Source organism: Cyclopterus lumpus, chromosome 23 (genome assembly GCF_009769545.1).
Source record: "Cyclopterus lumpus isolate fCycLum1 chromosome 23, fCycLum1.pri, whole genome shotgun sequence".
In the NCBI taxonomy this organism is placed as follows: Eukaryota; Metazoa; Chordata; class Actinopteri; order Perciformes; family Cyclopteridae; genus Cyclopterus; species Cyclopterus lumpus.
This window is the reverse complement of record NC_046988.1, coordinates 11,543,498-11,562,415: the sequence shown is the minus strand read 5'-3', so window position 1 is coordinate 11,562,415 and position 18,918 is coordinate 11,543,498. Positions and strand designations below refer to the sequence as shown.

Here is an 18,918-nt window from a genome sequence, read left to right as displayed (position 1 = left end):
TTGGGTGTAAAATCTGCAACATACACTCGTAGGACAGTTTATTATTGTCACAAAAAGGAGTTTTAATACCTGTGTTTCAGCTGGTCAGTCTGTTATATATGTGTGTGTGTGTGCGTGTGTGTGTGTGTGTGTGTGTGTGTGTGTGTGTGTGTGTGTGTGTGTGTGCGTGTGAGAGGGAAATGTGACTTGGGGCGGGAGGTTGTAAAGGGGAGCTATAGGAGTAGGATGGGAGAGTGGTTGAATCTCATTTGGGGCATTTTATTCTCATCATACTGTCGTATTGAATTTTTTTTCTCCAAAATGGAGACTTTGATTGTCCTCTTCATCCTTTGGGGAAATTGACTTTTTCGCAAGTGGCTGCTGATTTCATGTAATGATAGTGTGACAACATTTTCACAAGGAGGCTGGAGAGACAATGTATGGTTAAAATGTAAGGGGGTGGCAGACGTGGGAGGCTCTAGTGGCGACGCTATTTAAGGCAGTTGTGTGCCCTTGAGCCTTTACAGATCAAGGTAAAACAATATTGTTTTCTTCCTCCCCCTCTTGCCATGTTGTCTTTCTGCAGCTGATCCTGTCCGTTGGTGCAGTTCTTCTCATGGTGGGAGACTGGATATGGCCCTGAAAGTGCAGATTGCTGCCACAAGTTGCTGCAATAATTAATGCCTCGGTTCCCTGGGTGCATACTGATGCACAAGGCGTACAGCTAAAGTATCATCAGTTATAAAGTGCTCAGGATCTTTGAGGCCGGTCCCACTCTCTTATGCATGTATATTGGCACCTAATTGATCTCTGACGGGAGGTCAGAGTGCAGGTGCAGCTTCGGGAGCTGAGGACCATGGGGTGTCTTGTTGGAGCGTGTTGTAGCAGGTCAGGCGGTCACAGGAAGTTAACCAAAAGATTTGGTCAAAGGCAACCGGCAACTCCGACGATGAACTAATCATCAAATGGACTTCACAATTCTCTCAGTTGTCGTTCTCATTCAGCATTGACATGACAGCAATACAACTAACAAAGTAGGATATTTATTTTCAAGGAATCTAATCAATAACCTTAGTTTGATGTACAGTGTTTATTTATTTTAAAGTGTTATTATATTTGCATGTGTCTATAGCCTCTATTCTTCTTCTAAATTATGATAATAAGGGTAACAATGATTGCAATTTGTTTTATATATTTTCGGGGGGATTTTCTCTTTTTTTCCATCTTTAATGGAAACAATAAAGAATACTATGACAAAAAGGAATCTTTCAGATTGTGGTGAAATGGCATACAATGTAAAGGTCAATATGATTTGCATTTTCCTTTCGTAACCATATGGACTCTTACATTAAAACCATCTCCTCGCCACTAAAGAAACATGTGTGCCAAGATACGATAGGATAGGATATTACTTTATTCATCCCTAGGGGGAAATTTAGTGAAGCAGCAACAAACATGTTTACATATATACAATACAATAAAATGAAATAGCAGTGACATTTAAGAATTTAAATAATAAAGGAAATGAAAATGTAAAAATAAACTAAAAATGAAAGCATATACAAAAGTATATAATCTATATAAAATATCACAAATTTTATTTAGAATCTGATGGTATTTATTAATTTGTCAAAACATGTTTGTTTAGAGTGCCTTGTTATGCTCATAAACATTGAACAGTAAATAAAAGGAAAATGTATTTAAGATGTGTTACTGGACTGAAGAGCAGAACTGCAGGACTGATGTGATGATAATATGAAGGGCTTTATCATTGCTATGGGCTTTGGCCATGAAATATAAAAGCACAACATCAACTTCTTATGTTTTAAGGATGGAACAATATATAGTAATCACTAAGTGTATGCAAGGAATATATTAAATAATGTAATTTTTTTGTAAAAAAAAAAGAATTAATAATATTTGTTTTAATCCTTTCAACTATATTTTGTATCCTTTTTAACTGTTACGATGTAATATTCAAAGAATTCAGTGTTCATCCTTCCAACTGTAGCACCTGCATGGACCGTATAGTGCAACATAAAGATTACATCACTTCCGGGTAACTGCATCGGAAACACTTTTGGCATGCAGAAAGGCGGATCCCTCTCGGCTACTTTGCCTTTCAGAACTTCTTTTGAGCTTATTTTTACCTGCCATTCCTCGGCGGGTCACGCCAAATCCAACACAAATTGCTTCCTTAGGTATTAAAACGACATTTTTTATTCAGTCGAGTTCTGCGACCGACCTCCCCGCGACGACAGGAAGAGAGTTTTTTTTCAGCTGTAGCTTAGCTAACTTTTAACGCACTAGCATTTAACTTGACAACTGCCTGCAGCGGGGAAGGAGCAAACACAGGAAGATGGGAGATCTGATGTGGGCATTGAAGACCGGGGATCTGGATGAGGTGGTAGCCAAACTGGTAACGGTAAGACGGCTGTGATTTGACTGTTTCCCCCCTTAGTAAGTCGTGTATAACGGTTATCTGACAAGTGGTTGTTTAGCGAATGTAACTAGCGTGAGTTAGCAGACGGCTAGCTAGCTTGCTAGCAAGCTAAAGTTAGCTGTAGTTGGGGGTCATGTTAAGTTAAGGTAATCTAACTAACGCAAGCTCGTAATGTCCGTGGCGTTATTTGCCGTTTATGGAGCTTCAACCGAGCTTTTGTTGGTTTCAAAACACTCACTGCTGTGAGTGTAAGTCTTAATGTCAAGTTAGCATAGTTAGCAAGACACGAGCGCTAACTTACTTGATGGTGATGATAACGTCAGACAATAGTGGGTCAGTGTTTCGACTCAAGCCGTGTAACGTGAGTTAGTTATTAACATTGCACTTGTTGGGGTTGGATGTTTAGTTCGGCGTGCAAAAACGTCATCGTTGCCACTTTCCGCGGAGGGAAGAGGAAGGGAAGGCAACCTGTTGGTAAGCGCACCAACAACAACATCAGCTGCACGTTGTAGGCGATACAGCTGGCGTTAACCTGCCACCGTGATGTACGTGCAGCTGCAGCAACGACAATAGTTGTTGACAACGCATGCGGTTTTTTTTTGTGGACAATGCGTATTGTTGTCGGTAGACGGGCGCTGTGGGATAAGTGAGCTATTTGCTATCGAGGGAACCACCAACACGGGCCTGTGGCTAGCGTTGGTGGGCGGGGGTGTCCGTTAGCTCGGCTACAGCAAATCCGGCGGCACCCTCCACGCCAGCCAACGTCGTCGTGTTTTGAAAGACACTGGTGTCAACGTCATTGCTGATAAGTGTCTGTTAGGCCACACTGAACGTGTCTTCTGCTTTTGTTGGAAAAATTAAAACCTTTCCTCTGCTGGAGGAGGCCATTTTTGCTTCCACAAACAGTCCTACATTAGGTTGTTGTGAACGTTGATTTGATGTTAGGTTATAGTTGAATGAAAAAACAGTATTTTACTTGCACATAGGATAGTTAAATGTTTCTGCATCATAAATTATTGAAACATAGGCTACATATGTCGTTTCATAGACTGTGTGTATTGAATTGCTAGAAAACATGCTACATTATTATTTGTATATATATATTGATGACTAGATATGGAATTAGCTATATTGATGACTAGATATGGAATTAGCTATATTGATGACTAGATATGGAATTAGCTATATTGGGGTAAGAAGACTTTCAACATATCGCCCAGTCCTTAATGCTGTAGATGTAAAAATAAACAACTTTTTAATTGTGCCCGTGCAAAGTGTACGTTCTTGGTTAAGTTTAATTTCACATGAAGATGGTATCTAAACAGAGACTGTAATTCTGTGATTTTGTCATTGGACTATTCAATCAATAGTCTGTTTGGATGCCCAAAATGAGTCTCTTGAATGTCTCACCACTTATCGCCTGTAGGCTCTGCTCTGTTTTAATTTGGTTAGTTGCAATGGATTCTGTAAGTGACCAGTGTTCACAGATGGTATACAGTTTTTAAAGCCACTCTAAGCCACACAGTATAATCCATTTCAACGCCCTTCTCCTGCGGATTCAGTGATCCAATCACTCATATTTTCCCCACTAGAGTTTGAAAGATTTTTTTTGTATTTATTATTTTTTGGGACGACCACCTGGCGCGCACACTAAGCTGCGGTTAAGGGAACGAAGAACTGTATATTTTTTTTCTCTTTGCTCCAAGGCTGACAAGGTCTAATAGCATCACAGCAGGGAAGTGAAGGGCAAAGGATGGTGCATGTTGTTGTTTGTCTTTGAATTTCAGTGCAAGTTTGTATCAACAGTGAGTGAATGGGGTCCTCTGATCCCCCTACGATGCATATTGTTGGCTTGTGCCTGCCCTGTTAATGTGTCTTTCTTTTTTCCAGGCTGAAGATGTAAACCGGACCCTGGAAGGTGGGAGGAAGCCTCTTCACTATGCTGCAGACTTTGGTCAAACGGATGTGGTGAAGTACCTAATTTCTAAGGGAGCCGATATGAATGTAAGAGCCACAACAACCACCATCACATTATTTTTTGCCTTCATTTCCATACTGTACAGGGTTGGAAAGCCCACAAAAAAATAACAGTTTCAATGTCTGCTTCCCTTCATAGTCGAGTTCAAACAACATGATAATGCTCATGCCAAACCAAGTAGTTTAACAATAGGCTTACAGCAGTCTATTAAAACCAGTTTATTATATGCTATTTCAGCTATTGTCCATTTTCTTATTCAACAATTGTCTAGGCTTTCCAGACTTCACATTTAACCTGATAGGCCCCGTGAGTTGCGATAGTCTCTTCTGGTGTTGTTGTTGTAGTAGATTGATCAGAATCCACTTAAAAGGCACTTACCCATCTAACAGTATTGACATCTGTAATTTGGATGGAGCTCTTTTGTAATTTGCAGCTATTTCTAAATGTCTCATATGCGTGTTCAGTAACTAGTAGAATTGTATAAGCAGCATGAAACTCTAGTACACTTTGAGCCATGGAAGGAAACAAAGCTGTGTGAGTGGGAAACAAATTGGGATAAATCATTTACAGAACAATTTACAAAGCCTAGATGGTCTTTTATTTGTAGATCAATAGTGTTCTGTACGGTAGAGTATCTAAGGTGCTGCCTGATGGTCAAGGCACCCACATTAGCTTGGTGCATTTCACCCCTTGCCTGAGATTGAATACAACAGCTCAACGCCATAACATCCACTAGTCCGGCCTTTGAAGAGACAAGGATTTAAAGTTGCACCAACAGAAAGTCTTCTTTGCTTCCCCAAGCCCTAATATATGTTTTAGCATTTCTCTATTTCTCTTGAAAACCAGCTCAGCTTCTGAAACATTTGAGATAAATATAGCGTTGAAGTGCAGTGTGCTCCTTTCCATTTCTGGCTATGATAAGGGAGAAGTAAAACCTCTCTCACAGGAGTTCTTTCTCTTCGTTATATTTGAATAAAAGATAGATGTGCCCTTGCGTATGAGGTTTGAAATTGTGCTTAGCTTTTCTCAAAGAAAATGTGTCTTCTGCCTTCCACTCATGCCTTTCCCACTTGCTCCACCCACAACAGGCTCCAGACAAACACGGGCTCACTCCACTGATCTCTGCCTGTTTTGAGGGTCACACTTCCTGTGTCAAGGTCCTGCTAGAAAAGGTTGGTACTTTTATTTGATAACGCTCAAATCATGCATCTGCTCACAGAAGAGCCCTGGTGTCCTTCGCCCCCTCGGTGCATGTTGATGTGTCCGAGGCTCAACATGAGCGACGATTGCTGATGAGGTAGCTCATTGGACAAAAGGCCCTTTAACACAGTCCTGTGGAGGCTGCACTGGAATGTTCACAGAGCATCACACGGTTTTGCTGCCGTTCACTTGTTTTGTGTGCAACCGCGTTTTTAAGCGGTTGCATTCAGAGGTGTGCGGCCCTTTGCCCCATACTTTAGCCCTCAACCTCCCTCATTTGTTTACCTCTGGAACTATTTTAAATGCAACCTCAGTCGGATGGATGTGGGCACGTGCCCAGAGTTGTCACAGCTGTGAGGGGAGAGACAATACTGAGTCATACGCTGCAGAAATGCAACCAAACGACAAGCATACCACAACGAATGTACAAACGTCGGTGGTAGAAAAAAAAACAGCCTTGTGAAGCTCCATCAGTCAAATGAAAAGCCTCTTTTTAATGGAGGAGTTTTTTTTCTTTTGGAAAGCCAAATGCCTCTTGTACATCTTACCTGAATGTTCCACTCACAAGTACCTGCACAGCATTCATATACATAGAAATGACTGATCTTCCACTCATCTAGCCTGGAGCTCTGATTCCCTACGGCCCAAATGAGCCAGACTAATGGGATTGATTCCCCGGTGGACAGTGGAGGCCACACAAATGAGGTCCACAAATCGTCTATCAAGCTCTCTCTACCTCCTTCAGTTGTTTGTCTCTGGTGCACCTCTGTCAATAAACACTGGAGTCTCTTTAGAATAAAGCAGATCAGTGTAACTGACAACTTCCGAGAGGTGTAACTGACAACTTCCTGATTTGATGTCATTGTTCTCTTTATATCTGTAGCATGGCCCAGATCACACACAAGCCTTGAGTGGAAGATGAGCACATTGGTCACATGTTCCTCTGCAAAAGTGCAGTGATGCAAAAAACGTGTACCTCAATGGGCATGGGAGAGCTTTTCCATTTCTATTTTCTGTCTATTGCTGGGAACTTCAGTGACTGTCACAAGTTCAGCACCACTATGAGAGAGGAGCCTACAACGCCTGCATGATGCCATGTGGATGGCTCGCATGCGTTTACAGTCCAAGTCTGCTGCAAACCAATATGTGTGTGGTGATGTTCTAGATATTCTGAGGCAGAGGGAGAGTGAGCAGCTGTCTGTTCCCAGCCAGGCTAAATGAGGCAAGGTAAATGAAAGCTCCACCACAGAGTTGTTTCACGGTGGCATCATCTTGGCTTAACAAAAGTAATGGGAAGAGGGGCCTTCACGAGCTAAGTCACATCACCGAATGGGGAAGCCTTTTTTTTTTTTTTGCACTCAATACAATCACATACGCAGTATTCAGGCAGATTTTTCAATCAGCTCTCGGTTTCAAATGCACTTTGAAGCATACATTTTGGGGGGGGAGGAAGCGGTAACTATGTATGGGAAACTCTGGTGTTCAGCTAGAGAGACATTTACGGGGTACTCCACTGCTCACTTATTCCTGTTGGCATCGGATGTATTAATCCCTCAGTTTCATCAACCAGTCGCAATCCCCGGCTCTCGCATCAACAAGCCAGAGTCTTGCAAGCAATCGGCCAGCAGCTGGCCGGCAGCTGGCTACTGCAGTCAGCTGGCCAGTAGTGCTGTTGGCTTCCAAGTTAAACTGAAAGTAGCAGCCAATGCCAACAGGAAGAAAATAGCAGTTTACTACTCTGTACGTTTATTTTTTCTCTATAAAGTTGCTAGCGTGACACTGGTAAGTATTTGTTGGGCCATTGATCTGTCTTGAACTCCTACTCGACACAGACCTGTGGTCTGTGAGCTGCATTAAGTGTTATTGTGACAACATGACGGTAGAATGTTTTTTTGTTGTTGTGATATATTTTACAAAGCCATATCATGGAGGTACTGTAGGTCTGTAGTTTAGATCCAAGACGTCTGCTGGATGACACTTTTTCTGTCACGGATCACCTCCACGTCGCACAGATAGCGTTTGAAATTAAAACCAGCATATTGTTACCTTTTTATGAACGTCTTCATTATTGCAGTCATTTTCCTTTTTATTTCCCCTGCTACTAGTCGCACATCCACATCTGCGGTACATCCTCCTCAAAGCCAAAAGCTAAGCAATCGCCACCCCTGCATTGGAATTTAAAGCCCCTCGGCTGGACCATTTTATTTTATTTTTTAAAGAACAGCCTTTGTCTGTGGTATGATACGAGACGAGATGGGCAGCCATAGCTCATCGGAACAGGGATTACGGTGGAAGGCGAGGATATTATCGAACCCAGAGGTTTGCTCGTCTCCACTAAGCACCAACAAGGATTTAAAACAGAGCTGGCAAAAGGTCGCCGGTCACCACAGGGACCAGATTTCAATACACCTAACCCTGGCAGCTGTAAAAACTTGCCATGTGTCTTAACACGCGATGAATAGATTGTCCCTAAGCCCCCCAATCGACTGATCTGTCCGGCAGCACCTGTCGCACAACAGCCACCACTTCACAAGTGGATACCAACTGAGAATACTGAATTGTGACCATTCAACTGTCAGACTGTCTCGTGTTTTTAACAAAGTGGCTTGGTTCCCTGTTGCATCATGGGAGCTGACTCCTGACTGCGTACTGTGCTCTTGTTGGCAATGAATTATGAGAGGCCATTTCAACCCCAATAGGTGACCCAGCCGTAAGATCTGGCGAGAGTGCTGACTACAGCCGGCAGAGGCCAGTCAGTTAATTTGGATTCAACAGTGAAAGGGCATGCACACATGAATACACACACACCTTTTTTTTTTTATTCTCTGAGGAACTCTGTACATGACCCATGACTAGGAAGAAATGCCGTATTATTTAGTATTTTAAAAGCCAAGGCAACAATAGGAACGGTCCTGTTGTTGCCTTGGCTTTTAAACCTGACCCTATAAATGGTCCTTTTTTATTGTGTGTCCTCATTACAAAGGAGGATTGGCCATTTATTTCTCACAGTAGTCTATAAGTAAGAACTTAAAAGTGAAACAGGCTAGTAGGCACCATCTTCCAATGGGCTTTGCGACACGTAACTGTGTACGTAACCCGGTTTTCTTTTTGTGTTGCATGATTATCTCCGGTCACCTGGAAGGGTTTTCTTCAAATGTGGCGCAAATTAATCTGTAAAACCTTTAGTGTGTCAAAGGTCAGTGAACTTTCAATCCATAATTCAAGAATGAATGCGCTAATTATGATAAATAATGCTAATTACTATTATTTCACACAAATTAAAAAAATGAAAAAAATAATGACGTATTGACATTTTGGACAGACATGGATGTGAACTGAAACACAACGTGAGGCGGTAACTCTAGTTTTGTCTCGGAAGGGGGTACATGTCCTCAATAAAGCTGCAATGATAAGTCGACAAAACTCATTAGCAATCATTTAATTGTTAAAGTAATTTTTCAGGCAAAAATGCCCCAAGTTCCCTGGTTCCAGTTTATCAACTGTGAATGCTGCTTTTCTCTATCTTAACATGATTGTGAATTGACTATCATTTTGATTATTGGTCAGACAAAACAAGACATTCGTTTGTCACCTTTGGCTCCAGGAATGATGGGCTTTTGTCTTTTTATATATATTTGTTTGGACAATTCAGCGATTCATTGAGAAACTGTTTTGAAAGAGAGAAAAAAAAGCTTAGTTGCCACTTTGAATCTTCATATGATTTTATATAAATTTTTAAACAATGAAAAGCCTTTTTAAAATGTTGACTAAGATTTGATGCAGCTCCCCAACCCACATGAAATTCATTCATTTGAAGTGGAGCCGAGCTGGCACAGCTCAATACAGATATTGACCTTGCATCTTTCTTTTTTCGCAGGGTCTCATAAATTTGTACTTTTACAGATCGGTAATGTTTGACTGCTGCCAGCAGGTCAATGGTCTGAAATCAGCATTGCATTTCAAAGGAGTTTTGAGCGATGCTCAGGCTGGCCTTTTATATTTGAAGACTTCTGCATGGGCGGCGTTTCAATTCCATTCACTAATGGCATAATGAAAACTTAATGGACACTTTAGCAGGTCAGTGGCATTAGGTTACTGACCCGGTGCTGCTTTGCATGGCTCCATAGTGCAGGGTGGTGATGCGTCTCAGTTTGACTGCAATGCTATTCTTAATCATTATGGCCGTGTGTCACTTCGCCACTAGCTTCTCCTTGACTGGATGTTTGGACAGTGAGGTGTTCATGAGGAAGTAATCCAGTTGGGGACGGCTCATTAATGTAAGTGGTGTCAGGTGTATGCCACTGAGCTGGATGTCCATTGGGGGTTGCATGGTGTATCCTCAGAGGCAACAGGAGGAGCACCATAAATACTCGTAGTGGGTATCAATCTGTGGCAGACCCTCTAGAATACTGTTTCGGGAGATATGAGAGTCCAGAAGGGAATACTCATTTTGAGATCTTTCTTTTTTTTTAAGATGAATTACACTGAGGGAACCCTCTGAGATTAAATATGAGGAAGATGTAACTTTCTTTTTGAAACCTGGACATTAAAACCATCAAACAAGAAGACCTACATGAGTAAACAGTTTAAACTCCAGGAAGTTGAAGGTATTGACCAAGAAATATCCAGGCACCCGGCAAAAAAACAAACAATTTGTAGTTTTTACATATCAGAGATATGTCGTGTTAACTAGTCGGCTGTAGTGGTGCTGGTAGTCAGATGTCATTACCTTTGTACTGAGCCAGGCTAGCTGTTGCCCCGTTTCCAGTCTTTTTGCTAAGCTAAGTCTTTGTGCCAGTTGTTAGCTGGCGCCTTAGAGGCCTTAACATTTATTATACAGCTGTAAGGGGGGTATCAATAATAATCAACCATAACCGTGTGGCCAATCCATAATGTCAAACTTCTCCTTTACAGGATCCCATATGCAAGTATGACCCTGTAAAATGTCCTTTTTGTTTAAACTGCTGTTTTTGGTTGTTGAAAACCTCCGTCTCACCAGTTTCCGTAGTTCGACTGTTACACAACCGGGCTTTAACGTAACATCCGTGTTGACAGGTGCCCCCGCGACCCAGAAGTGTGAAGCTTGTTGTGGATTTACGAGACCGTCTCTCTTACTTTTGTCTTTCGTCTCCTTCCCAATTTGGGGTGCAAATCTGACGGGTTACCCGCTCAGCCCTGGTAAAGCTCTCCTGCTCGGGATGCGCTCCGGTGCTCCTCTGCCATGGAATTTGCACCCAGACAACCGGGCACTTGAACTGGGTCGCATTGTTTTTGATGCCCTGCTTCTCCACGCAACAATAGACTCTCTCTGCCTTGGCGCTGTAAGCCCTTTGCTAAGAGGCTAAAGTTGGCAGGCCACACAAAGGGACGTCTCTCCACCACATGCCCCTCCACTCCTCCGTTGCCCATTAAATCCTTTGTCACTACATGGGCATTCAATACGTTGCCTGTCTCATTCGCCCTTTTAAAAAATAAAATAATTTAACTTACGGTTTTTTGCCCATTAGTAATCTGAAAGATTATGTCCACTCGCAGCTCTTTTACTTTCTGTTATACCTCAGAGCTTAAATGAATGCGTCTCTGTGGCTTTATTCTACTTGTGCTGTTTGAATAAAGACAGACTGACTAAGTGACAGATTTAGAGGGAAGTAAAAGTGACAAGTTTCACCATTAATGTTGTGTTAACATATAAGGGCATGTGGCCAGAGACGAGACAATTGTAGGAAAGATTGTAGATGCCACCCTCTACTGATAAGCATTGCAGGCTCTCTATGGCACATTGTTGACCACCCAAATATAGCCCCGTTCCTCCCCAGGAGCTCAAGAACATTGCATGTGTGTTGACCAGGGTCTAAATGTAATATCTGGGCCATACAGAGCCAAAAGTCCCGACTGCCCTCTGTTCTTCGAGCTACCATCACTCATTCTCTCCTTGAAGGTTTCTTTCATCTGTCTTTGTGAAGAAGGGAAATGTGTTCAAGGTGTCTGCTTTTCTAAGTTGACGGGTAAGGGGTTTGCTAATGGGCAGAGGACGCTTTATTAATCAAGAAGCTATAGATTGAGGTCTCTGCTCCTCACCTTAACCCCCTACTCAATGAATTGGATTCGGCATCACACTGTGAGGGGGACTTAATGCACCTACTTAGCATATTTAATATTCATGTCCCCTCTCCTCCACAGGGAGCTGACAAAGACCAAAAAGGACCGGACGGCATCACTGCCTTTGAAGCTGCCGAGGACGATGCCATAAAGGCTCTGCTCAAGTGAGACCCCACAGTGTGGGAGGTGGCTGGACAGGTGGGTGAACGGACAGACAGATGGATGCAGTGGTCCCCTGACAGAAGATGGACTCGCCCCTCTTACCCCGATCAACATCTGTCTCAGCACTGCTTTTGTCTGTTTGTTGGAGGGTCATGTGTCCGTCTGGGGATTTTCCTTTTACCTTGTTTATTTTCCTTTCCCACCCCCCAAGTTTTTTGAGGTAGGATTTTCTCTTGTTCTGGCCTCTGTTTGTAGCCATTCAACAGCAGAACTTGTCAATTATGTCTCCCTTAGGGACCAAACGCTGGGGGAGTGTTCTTGCATCTGGATCCTAAATCACTGCTCTGACTATAAATCACATTCTGTAACGTAAACGCAAAGCTTAGAACTTAAACACGCACCTCGTTTGCAGTTCTCTTGGAAATCAAATGGTAATAAATCAATAGTGTGTTAACATTAACATTTTTCCTCACTTCACTATAAGTATTGTATGGCCAGGACTTAATATCATGAAACAAACAGTAATTGCACTGTACTATACTAGATCGATTGAAAAAGAAAGGTTGTAAAGTTGAATAATATTTACCTTTCATTATTTGTGGCCTCTTCCTCCACCTTGATTTATTTTTTTAATAGATCAAACTGTTCCTCTGCTCCAATATTTAAATTTTGAAAACATTGGTTGAGAGGGGTCCTGGGGTCAAATTTTCCTTTTCTACTTGGCATATCACTTACATATCAAACAGTGTTCCACGTGTTGGTAATGCATAAACTATATTCTGTGTTCCTTGACGAATCACCATGCTGGTTAACTAGAAAGACTTGAATGTTGCAATTTTTTTAAATCTGTCACTGAACCCCTCATTTTTTTCTTTTTTGTAAAGCAACATTAACAGCACAAAATAGAATAAGGAATTCTAGAAATTTGTTAATTTTGTCATCCCTGGAGTGAGATTTCAGAGCGATAATTCCTTCTTTTTTTTTTTGCAGATTCTCTGTGTCTAGTAATTGATGGGCTCTGGGGGCTCTGCAGGGTGCGTACATGGGGGTAGAGTTGGAACTGGATGGTGGGGGCTGTTAGCGTTCCCCTTGCCTTGGATTTGGTTAGAAGCCCCGCCTGTTTTGCTGCATGTCAAAACTGCCTCTGCTTTTCTGCTAAGAAATGGTCGCTGGTCCTCACTTGGTTGCTTTAAAAAATGAATTACTACTATGTAATGGACAAAAAAGAAAGAAAAAGAAAAAAAAAGATGCTCTTGCTGACTTTGTTGTGACAAAAAGTCTGTAAAAACAGAAATAAAAAATATCTATAAAACATTCTGACACCTGGACTTTATTTGACGAAGGAATCGTAACGGCTGGCAGGGCGTAAAAAAAAGCTTCCGGAATGTTTCACGGCTTAACTGGGAAATAAATTAGATTGGGGAGAGAGAAAACAAAGCATCATATTGGAAAATATTACGCTGCAGTTATTTGACAGTTGACAATACTCCACCTTGAACAAATGGAACTGCCACTCAGTCCATGTGTTTTTCCAGTCCTGTAGAATGGGACGAGTAACGGGTTGTTCCATTATGACTCCCACTAGATATGTCTGGCTCCATATTATTTTTATTATTATTATTATTATTATTGGAAAGTTAATTCTAATACAGAAAATGCACCACTATCCACAGAAGAGTCTCGCAATCATCCCAAATATTGTGTTCCTTTCAGCGGTACATTTTGTGTGACCGCTGCATCGCATATTAAAACTCGTGGCTCGTGATGAAAGTAGTGGTAGAGTGTCAAAAAAAAAATCATGAACACAATTCAGTGACATTGATTATCATTTTCTCAACCGAGTGTTGGACTTCATTGTTCCAAGAAGAACAGCGACGTTGTGACGAGGTCAGACCTGTAGATTGAGGTGTAGTTCCCCAGATGGAACATCCAGTAACCACATAAATAAAACAATCGAGCACATCGACAATCAATCATCACCTAATATTTGTCGTGGTGTAGACTCGTGGTTGCCAACATTAATTTTGTGTCCAACAAACCGCCCAACGCCCTACCAGATGAGATCAAGTACTCTTTATTACATTTTTAGATTAATGGGATGTTGAGTTGAATACCGGGAACTGAGATCCATGAATTTCCCAGGATGCCTCGCCCCAAGATCTGCTCATTTGTCCTTCCAATTATGTTTCAATACCTCAATATTTCCCTTACTGATGTTGATACCTAAACTTGCAGATCAACCGATACATAGTACTCATCCATTACCAGTAAGTAAAAAAGGTTTTATACGGCTGATATAAGATCTTATTCCTTTGCTATTATATTAACGTATAAAGGATAAGATGGAACCCTTTAGTAGCGTCAAAGTACAATTCATACACGCGCACTTCATATTCTGTATCTACGTTTTCCATACTTGAAAATAAAAGGTGTCTTTTGAGTTTAAATTTGAATTTGAATGCTGCTCGTCCACGTGACGCGAGTTGGCGATGATTATGGACCCGCCCGGATGTCCGTGGGGGGGGGGGGGGGGGGAAGAGTGTGAAATCGATGGAAGCGTGTCGCGTGAGGTGAGGAGCTGCATCAGGTCCTGTCAAAAGGAGGGAAGTGTGAGACTGTGACGCAGAGGGAACGCTGCGGGGCTTTTGTTCATCGGACACACGCACGTTTGTTTGTGTACTCGGGGAAATGCAGATCATTTATTGCAATAAGCGTCAAGATAAAGTCCTTCGTCCCACCCTTCCCCCAACCCCACACCATCTTATTTCTGCTCATTTAAATTACATTGGAAGCGAACGACCCCGAGGAAAACCGAGACGGTTACGCTCTCGGAATATGAAAGACCCCGTTTCTCCTTTTTTTGTCTTTGTCCAGCCATCCGATAATCGTCCGTGTCTGCAGAAGAAAGCATCAGGGGCCTGATGATACATGTGAGAGGAATCTCACGCAATACGTTTTCATGTAGTCCACGAATGACTTTTTCCCACAGCCATGCACGGCCTCCAAGGGGGCAAATTCCCGGGCTTTCCCAGAAGGATCATTAGTTCCGCGCCGTGTTTACACTCTCTGGTCCTCTCTGCACGAGCATCAGTCGTCAGAAAAGATTAGTGTTATGAGAACGCATACGTAACTTAAACTGAACTCTGCTCCCACCTGCTGTTTTCCAAAGAAAACTGCCGGAAAATCATTTTTTCACACGCACCAAAACAAAAACAAAAAAAAAACCAGCTGCTTTTTATGTAAATAGAAAAGGACACATTAGAAATCATTCAAACCATTACTGAAGATGATTTGGGAAATTCATCCCCTCGGCCGTAGTTTCAGGAATCTGACCAAATTGCATTCGTGCGTGCACAGATATGTACGCACGTGCACCAACAACACACAATATGTGTGCGTCTCGTCTGTTGTTGTTCGGTTCCCACACTGTTTCCAGAGAGACTTTTTATGCGGAGCTACCCTTGTGATCAAGCAGCTCAAAATGGTGGTTAATGAAGTAGCAAATCCAAATCATTAGCATCATTAATATGGACTCTTGATTACCTTTTGGGTATTTCTCCCTCTCCCGCGCTCTCTTTAATCTATTATTGACTCCTTGTCCCGTGCAATAGTTGAGCTTATGACTGATTTTCAACAAATCTATAACTTATTTCCTTTAGTTTTAGTTGAGGAGTCACGTGAGCTGAGTATAAACAAACCGTGAAATCAAACATTAAATCCAATGAGATTGAAAATCACTGCATGAATGTGTTTTTGTGTGTGTTTTTTTATCAAAGTTCATGTCATAAAAATAATAGGAATAATAGATTGACCCCCCCCCCCCCTCCCCTCACCCATAATAACATTCATAAGGTATGAATGGAAAAAAACAAGTGAACAAACATAAATATTCAAATAATATAACATTATCATAGTTGAAGAAAAATATATAATGATATATGGGTTTATATATATATATATATATATATATATAGACTTTACTCAGAGCCTACAGCATAAACACTGCTGAGGAAAAGGTGCAAACGTCTTTTCAACATCAAGAGAAGACAAAATAAAATACAATTCATAAACTCACTGAAGCGTGACGATGACACATTCTTCCCCCTCAACCAGCCACTGGCTGTGGCCTACTGCTGTACCAATGCAGCAGTTATTGGGGCTAAATGTGGACGCATGTGTTGCTCCTTGGATTTGCTACATAAAGGCAATGCTGCCTCTGCACTTCCTGTCCTCAAAGTTTTTCATTCTACCATATGCTGTTTATAATAAAACCCCAACAACCATCGCCTCCATAATTTCTATATAGTGCATGGCACCCACTCTAAGTGGGCAGAGTTTGGCTGTGAACCTGCATGGCTACAGGAGCCAACTCTTTGTTTTAGATTTATTAGTGTAGTTTAAATCCAAAAAGCAATAGTGTGGGGACATAAATGATCGATTGGTAGAGGGAGAAGCAGAGCCTTACTTTCTTCTGAATTAATATTTAGCTTTATATATACGGAGTTGCCCTTTCACAAATTTCGGAGAAAATTGTGTGTGTCAGACGCCTTCTCGCCGACAGGAAATAGTCCAAATGATTACGACTGCACTGATCTTTCCATATTCAAATCGCAAATCAAAACCCACCTGTTCAGAACTGCATTTTAATGTGTGATTGTTTGCTCCATTATTTTTATTTGTTAGGGTCCGAGCAACTGACAAAGTCCCTATTTGTTTTACCTGTATTTTAGTTATTCTTATTTATTTTTTTTGCTTTTAGGATGTTATAAATATGTTATGTAAAGTGTCTTTGAGTATCACGAAAAGCGCTATATAAATTAAATGCATTATTATTATTATTATTATTATTACGCAGAGTGGCATTTCTGTCGCTACCTGATTTGTTTTCACAATGTCTTATTATAACACCATCATACACTCGGGCCAAGCAGTCATTTTATGAGTAGTGGTTGAGAAAGATGGAGGATGGACTGGGTTGGAGACAAAGTCTATTGAGCGGACATAGGCAGGCATTTAAAAGCAGGCAGTTGCGCCGTGACAAGCTCAAATACACATGCATATGCATAAATATCTTACGGGCTATTTACTTATCAGTCCCTCTTTGTTTTTACTCTGAGCCAATGTGCAATAAGCCAGATCCAAATCCCTCAGTGCAAATGTTCTCAGCTGAACAGCCATTTGCAGAGAAATCGATGCAACCACAATGCTATTAGGGACATTTTAATTGGATATAAAAGCGGATTCATTATTACTGTTATGACGGCTGAGCAGCGTCGAATGCAGCGTGGCTGCCAGCCACGGTGGTGGGTGTCGCTGAGCACTCAAGAGGCAGGCTGGGTAATGTGTCCGAAGACGCAGCTCCCGCATTGCGTTTTGACTTTCTGTTTGAAAAATATCTGTTTACATAACTCTACTTCTAAACTTTTCTGCAGAGCCAGGTGGAGATCTCACAAACAGCTGCCCGATTTTGGCACCCGATGCATTTGATGTTATGATGTGAACTTATATGGTTTCTAACAGGGTGAATTATGTGCAGGCTACTAAACCTAATGGCATGCACTTAAATACAGTACAGACATACAGTATATAAATATAAACATAATTGTGGTTAATACATATTAAAATGAGATAATAACCATAAATACTTAATAATAAATCATCCAGGAGCCTTTTTACTCAACATAACTCATCCATAGTCATTTGCACTGTTTAGAAATTCAGCTCATGCCTTATGCAGTAAAGACTGTTGCAGGTAATCATCTTCCAATGAACCTCTCAAACCTTTGTGCTACCTGCTCTCGTAATCAATTCAAAGGGACACAACAATATGTTCTGTGCAGCAGGTTAATATTCCAATCAATAGGTTGATGCAATGTGCAATTAGATTAGCTTATTTTCTTTTACAAGTTAAACAAACAGAGTGTGGGTGGGTGGGTTTTATTGTTCTTTACTAAACTTGGTTAATGGCCTCAAGAGTGATTTCCTTCTATGAAGTTTGCAGACTGGGTTCACGATGTGTAGTTGCAGTTCAACCACTTGGAAGGGGCAGGGTGTATGATTTCAAAGGGAACATGTTTTAAACAACAACAAAAAAAGAAATCACTTTTTCAGTGCTTGTGCACATATATTTGGGTATCTGGAGTGTAAAATTGTGTCAGTATTTTGTGGGCTGCTTCGATCAGAAAACATGTGTTTCAACAAGCCATTCAGAACATTAAAGCATGTAAACACGTGCTATCAAAAGCCCAAATTACAATTGTGAACCTGAGGAGCGTGATATGTCACATGATCACATGGGACAGACATGCTGAAGAAACACTTGTGTGCAGAGAGGCATCACAGAAGATCAAGCATTAAAGTGCCGATACAGGCAATGACAGAGATACACTTCTGTCAAACTAGCCGAGTTACAATCCTGTCACCACAATGCCTGCTCCAAATATTTGTGTTGTGACATGTTGATGGCACGAATGACAATTTGGTGTAAAGAGCTATACAAATACAACAACGAATGAATCCATCGTGTCTATCCTGTGCCTGCAACACCAGGGTCACGACAGAAACCTTAACACCGTAGCTGACTTGGGGTCCACACTTCATTGCCACTGTCTACACTTGTGTACTTTTTCCGAGGAAAGAAATCCACCGAGTTTTAAAAATGGTTCTGAGAACATGACAGTGGAAAGCAATGGGACGTGGGAATATGTTATTGCCCGACTCTGGCTAAACAAAGTGGTGTAAGCTCATTGTGTTTGTTTTAAGGCACATGTAACCGCGTGGTTCAGTCTTACCCAGTTGAGGCAGAATCAGGCAGCCATTTTTCATTTTTAAAAAAGCTTAGAAAGACCCACTGCCTGCTACCTGTCTAGCACCAACCGCTAGAAAGCTGGCTAGCTCTCTTGCTAGCTCGCTAACTAGCTTGACTAGAAAGACAACATCTTGCAGCGATAAAGGCAGATGTTAACTTGAAACAGAGCTAAAAGAACAGTGACTATTATATATATTTATATATATATATATATTTATATATATATATATATATTTATATATCCGCTGG

At 41.4% G+C, this 18,918-nt stretch overlaps 1 protein-coding gene across 2 annotated transcripts; it reads left to right on the top strand.

Annotated features, from left to right (window-relative positions):
• Positions 1-2,013: 2,013 nt before the first annotated feature.
• On the top strand, positions 2,014-13,138 carry mtpn (myotrophin). 2 transcript variants are annotated; one of them, XM_034526138.1, is made up of 5 exons: positions 2,026-2,404; positions 4,313-4,426; positions 5,489-5,572; positions 11,781-11,897; positions 12,852-13,138. In XM_034526138.1, exons 1-4 carry the CDS (start codon positions 2,339-2,341, stop codon positions 11,865-11,867), a joined length of 351 nt encoding a protein of 116 aa, XP_034382029.1. In that variant the 5' UTR covers positions 2,026-2,338; the 3' UTR covers positions 11,868-11,897; positions 12,852-13,138. The 2 variants fall into 2 exon arrangements, with proteins under 2 accessions (XP_034382028.1, XP_034382029.1); XM_034526137.1 differs by having other exon boundaries at positions 2,014-2,404; positions 11,781-13,138.
• The last annotated feature ends 5,780 nt before the right edge of the window (positions 13,139-18,918 follow it).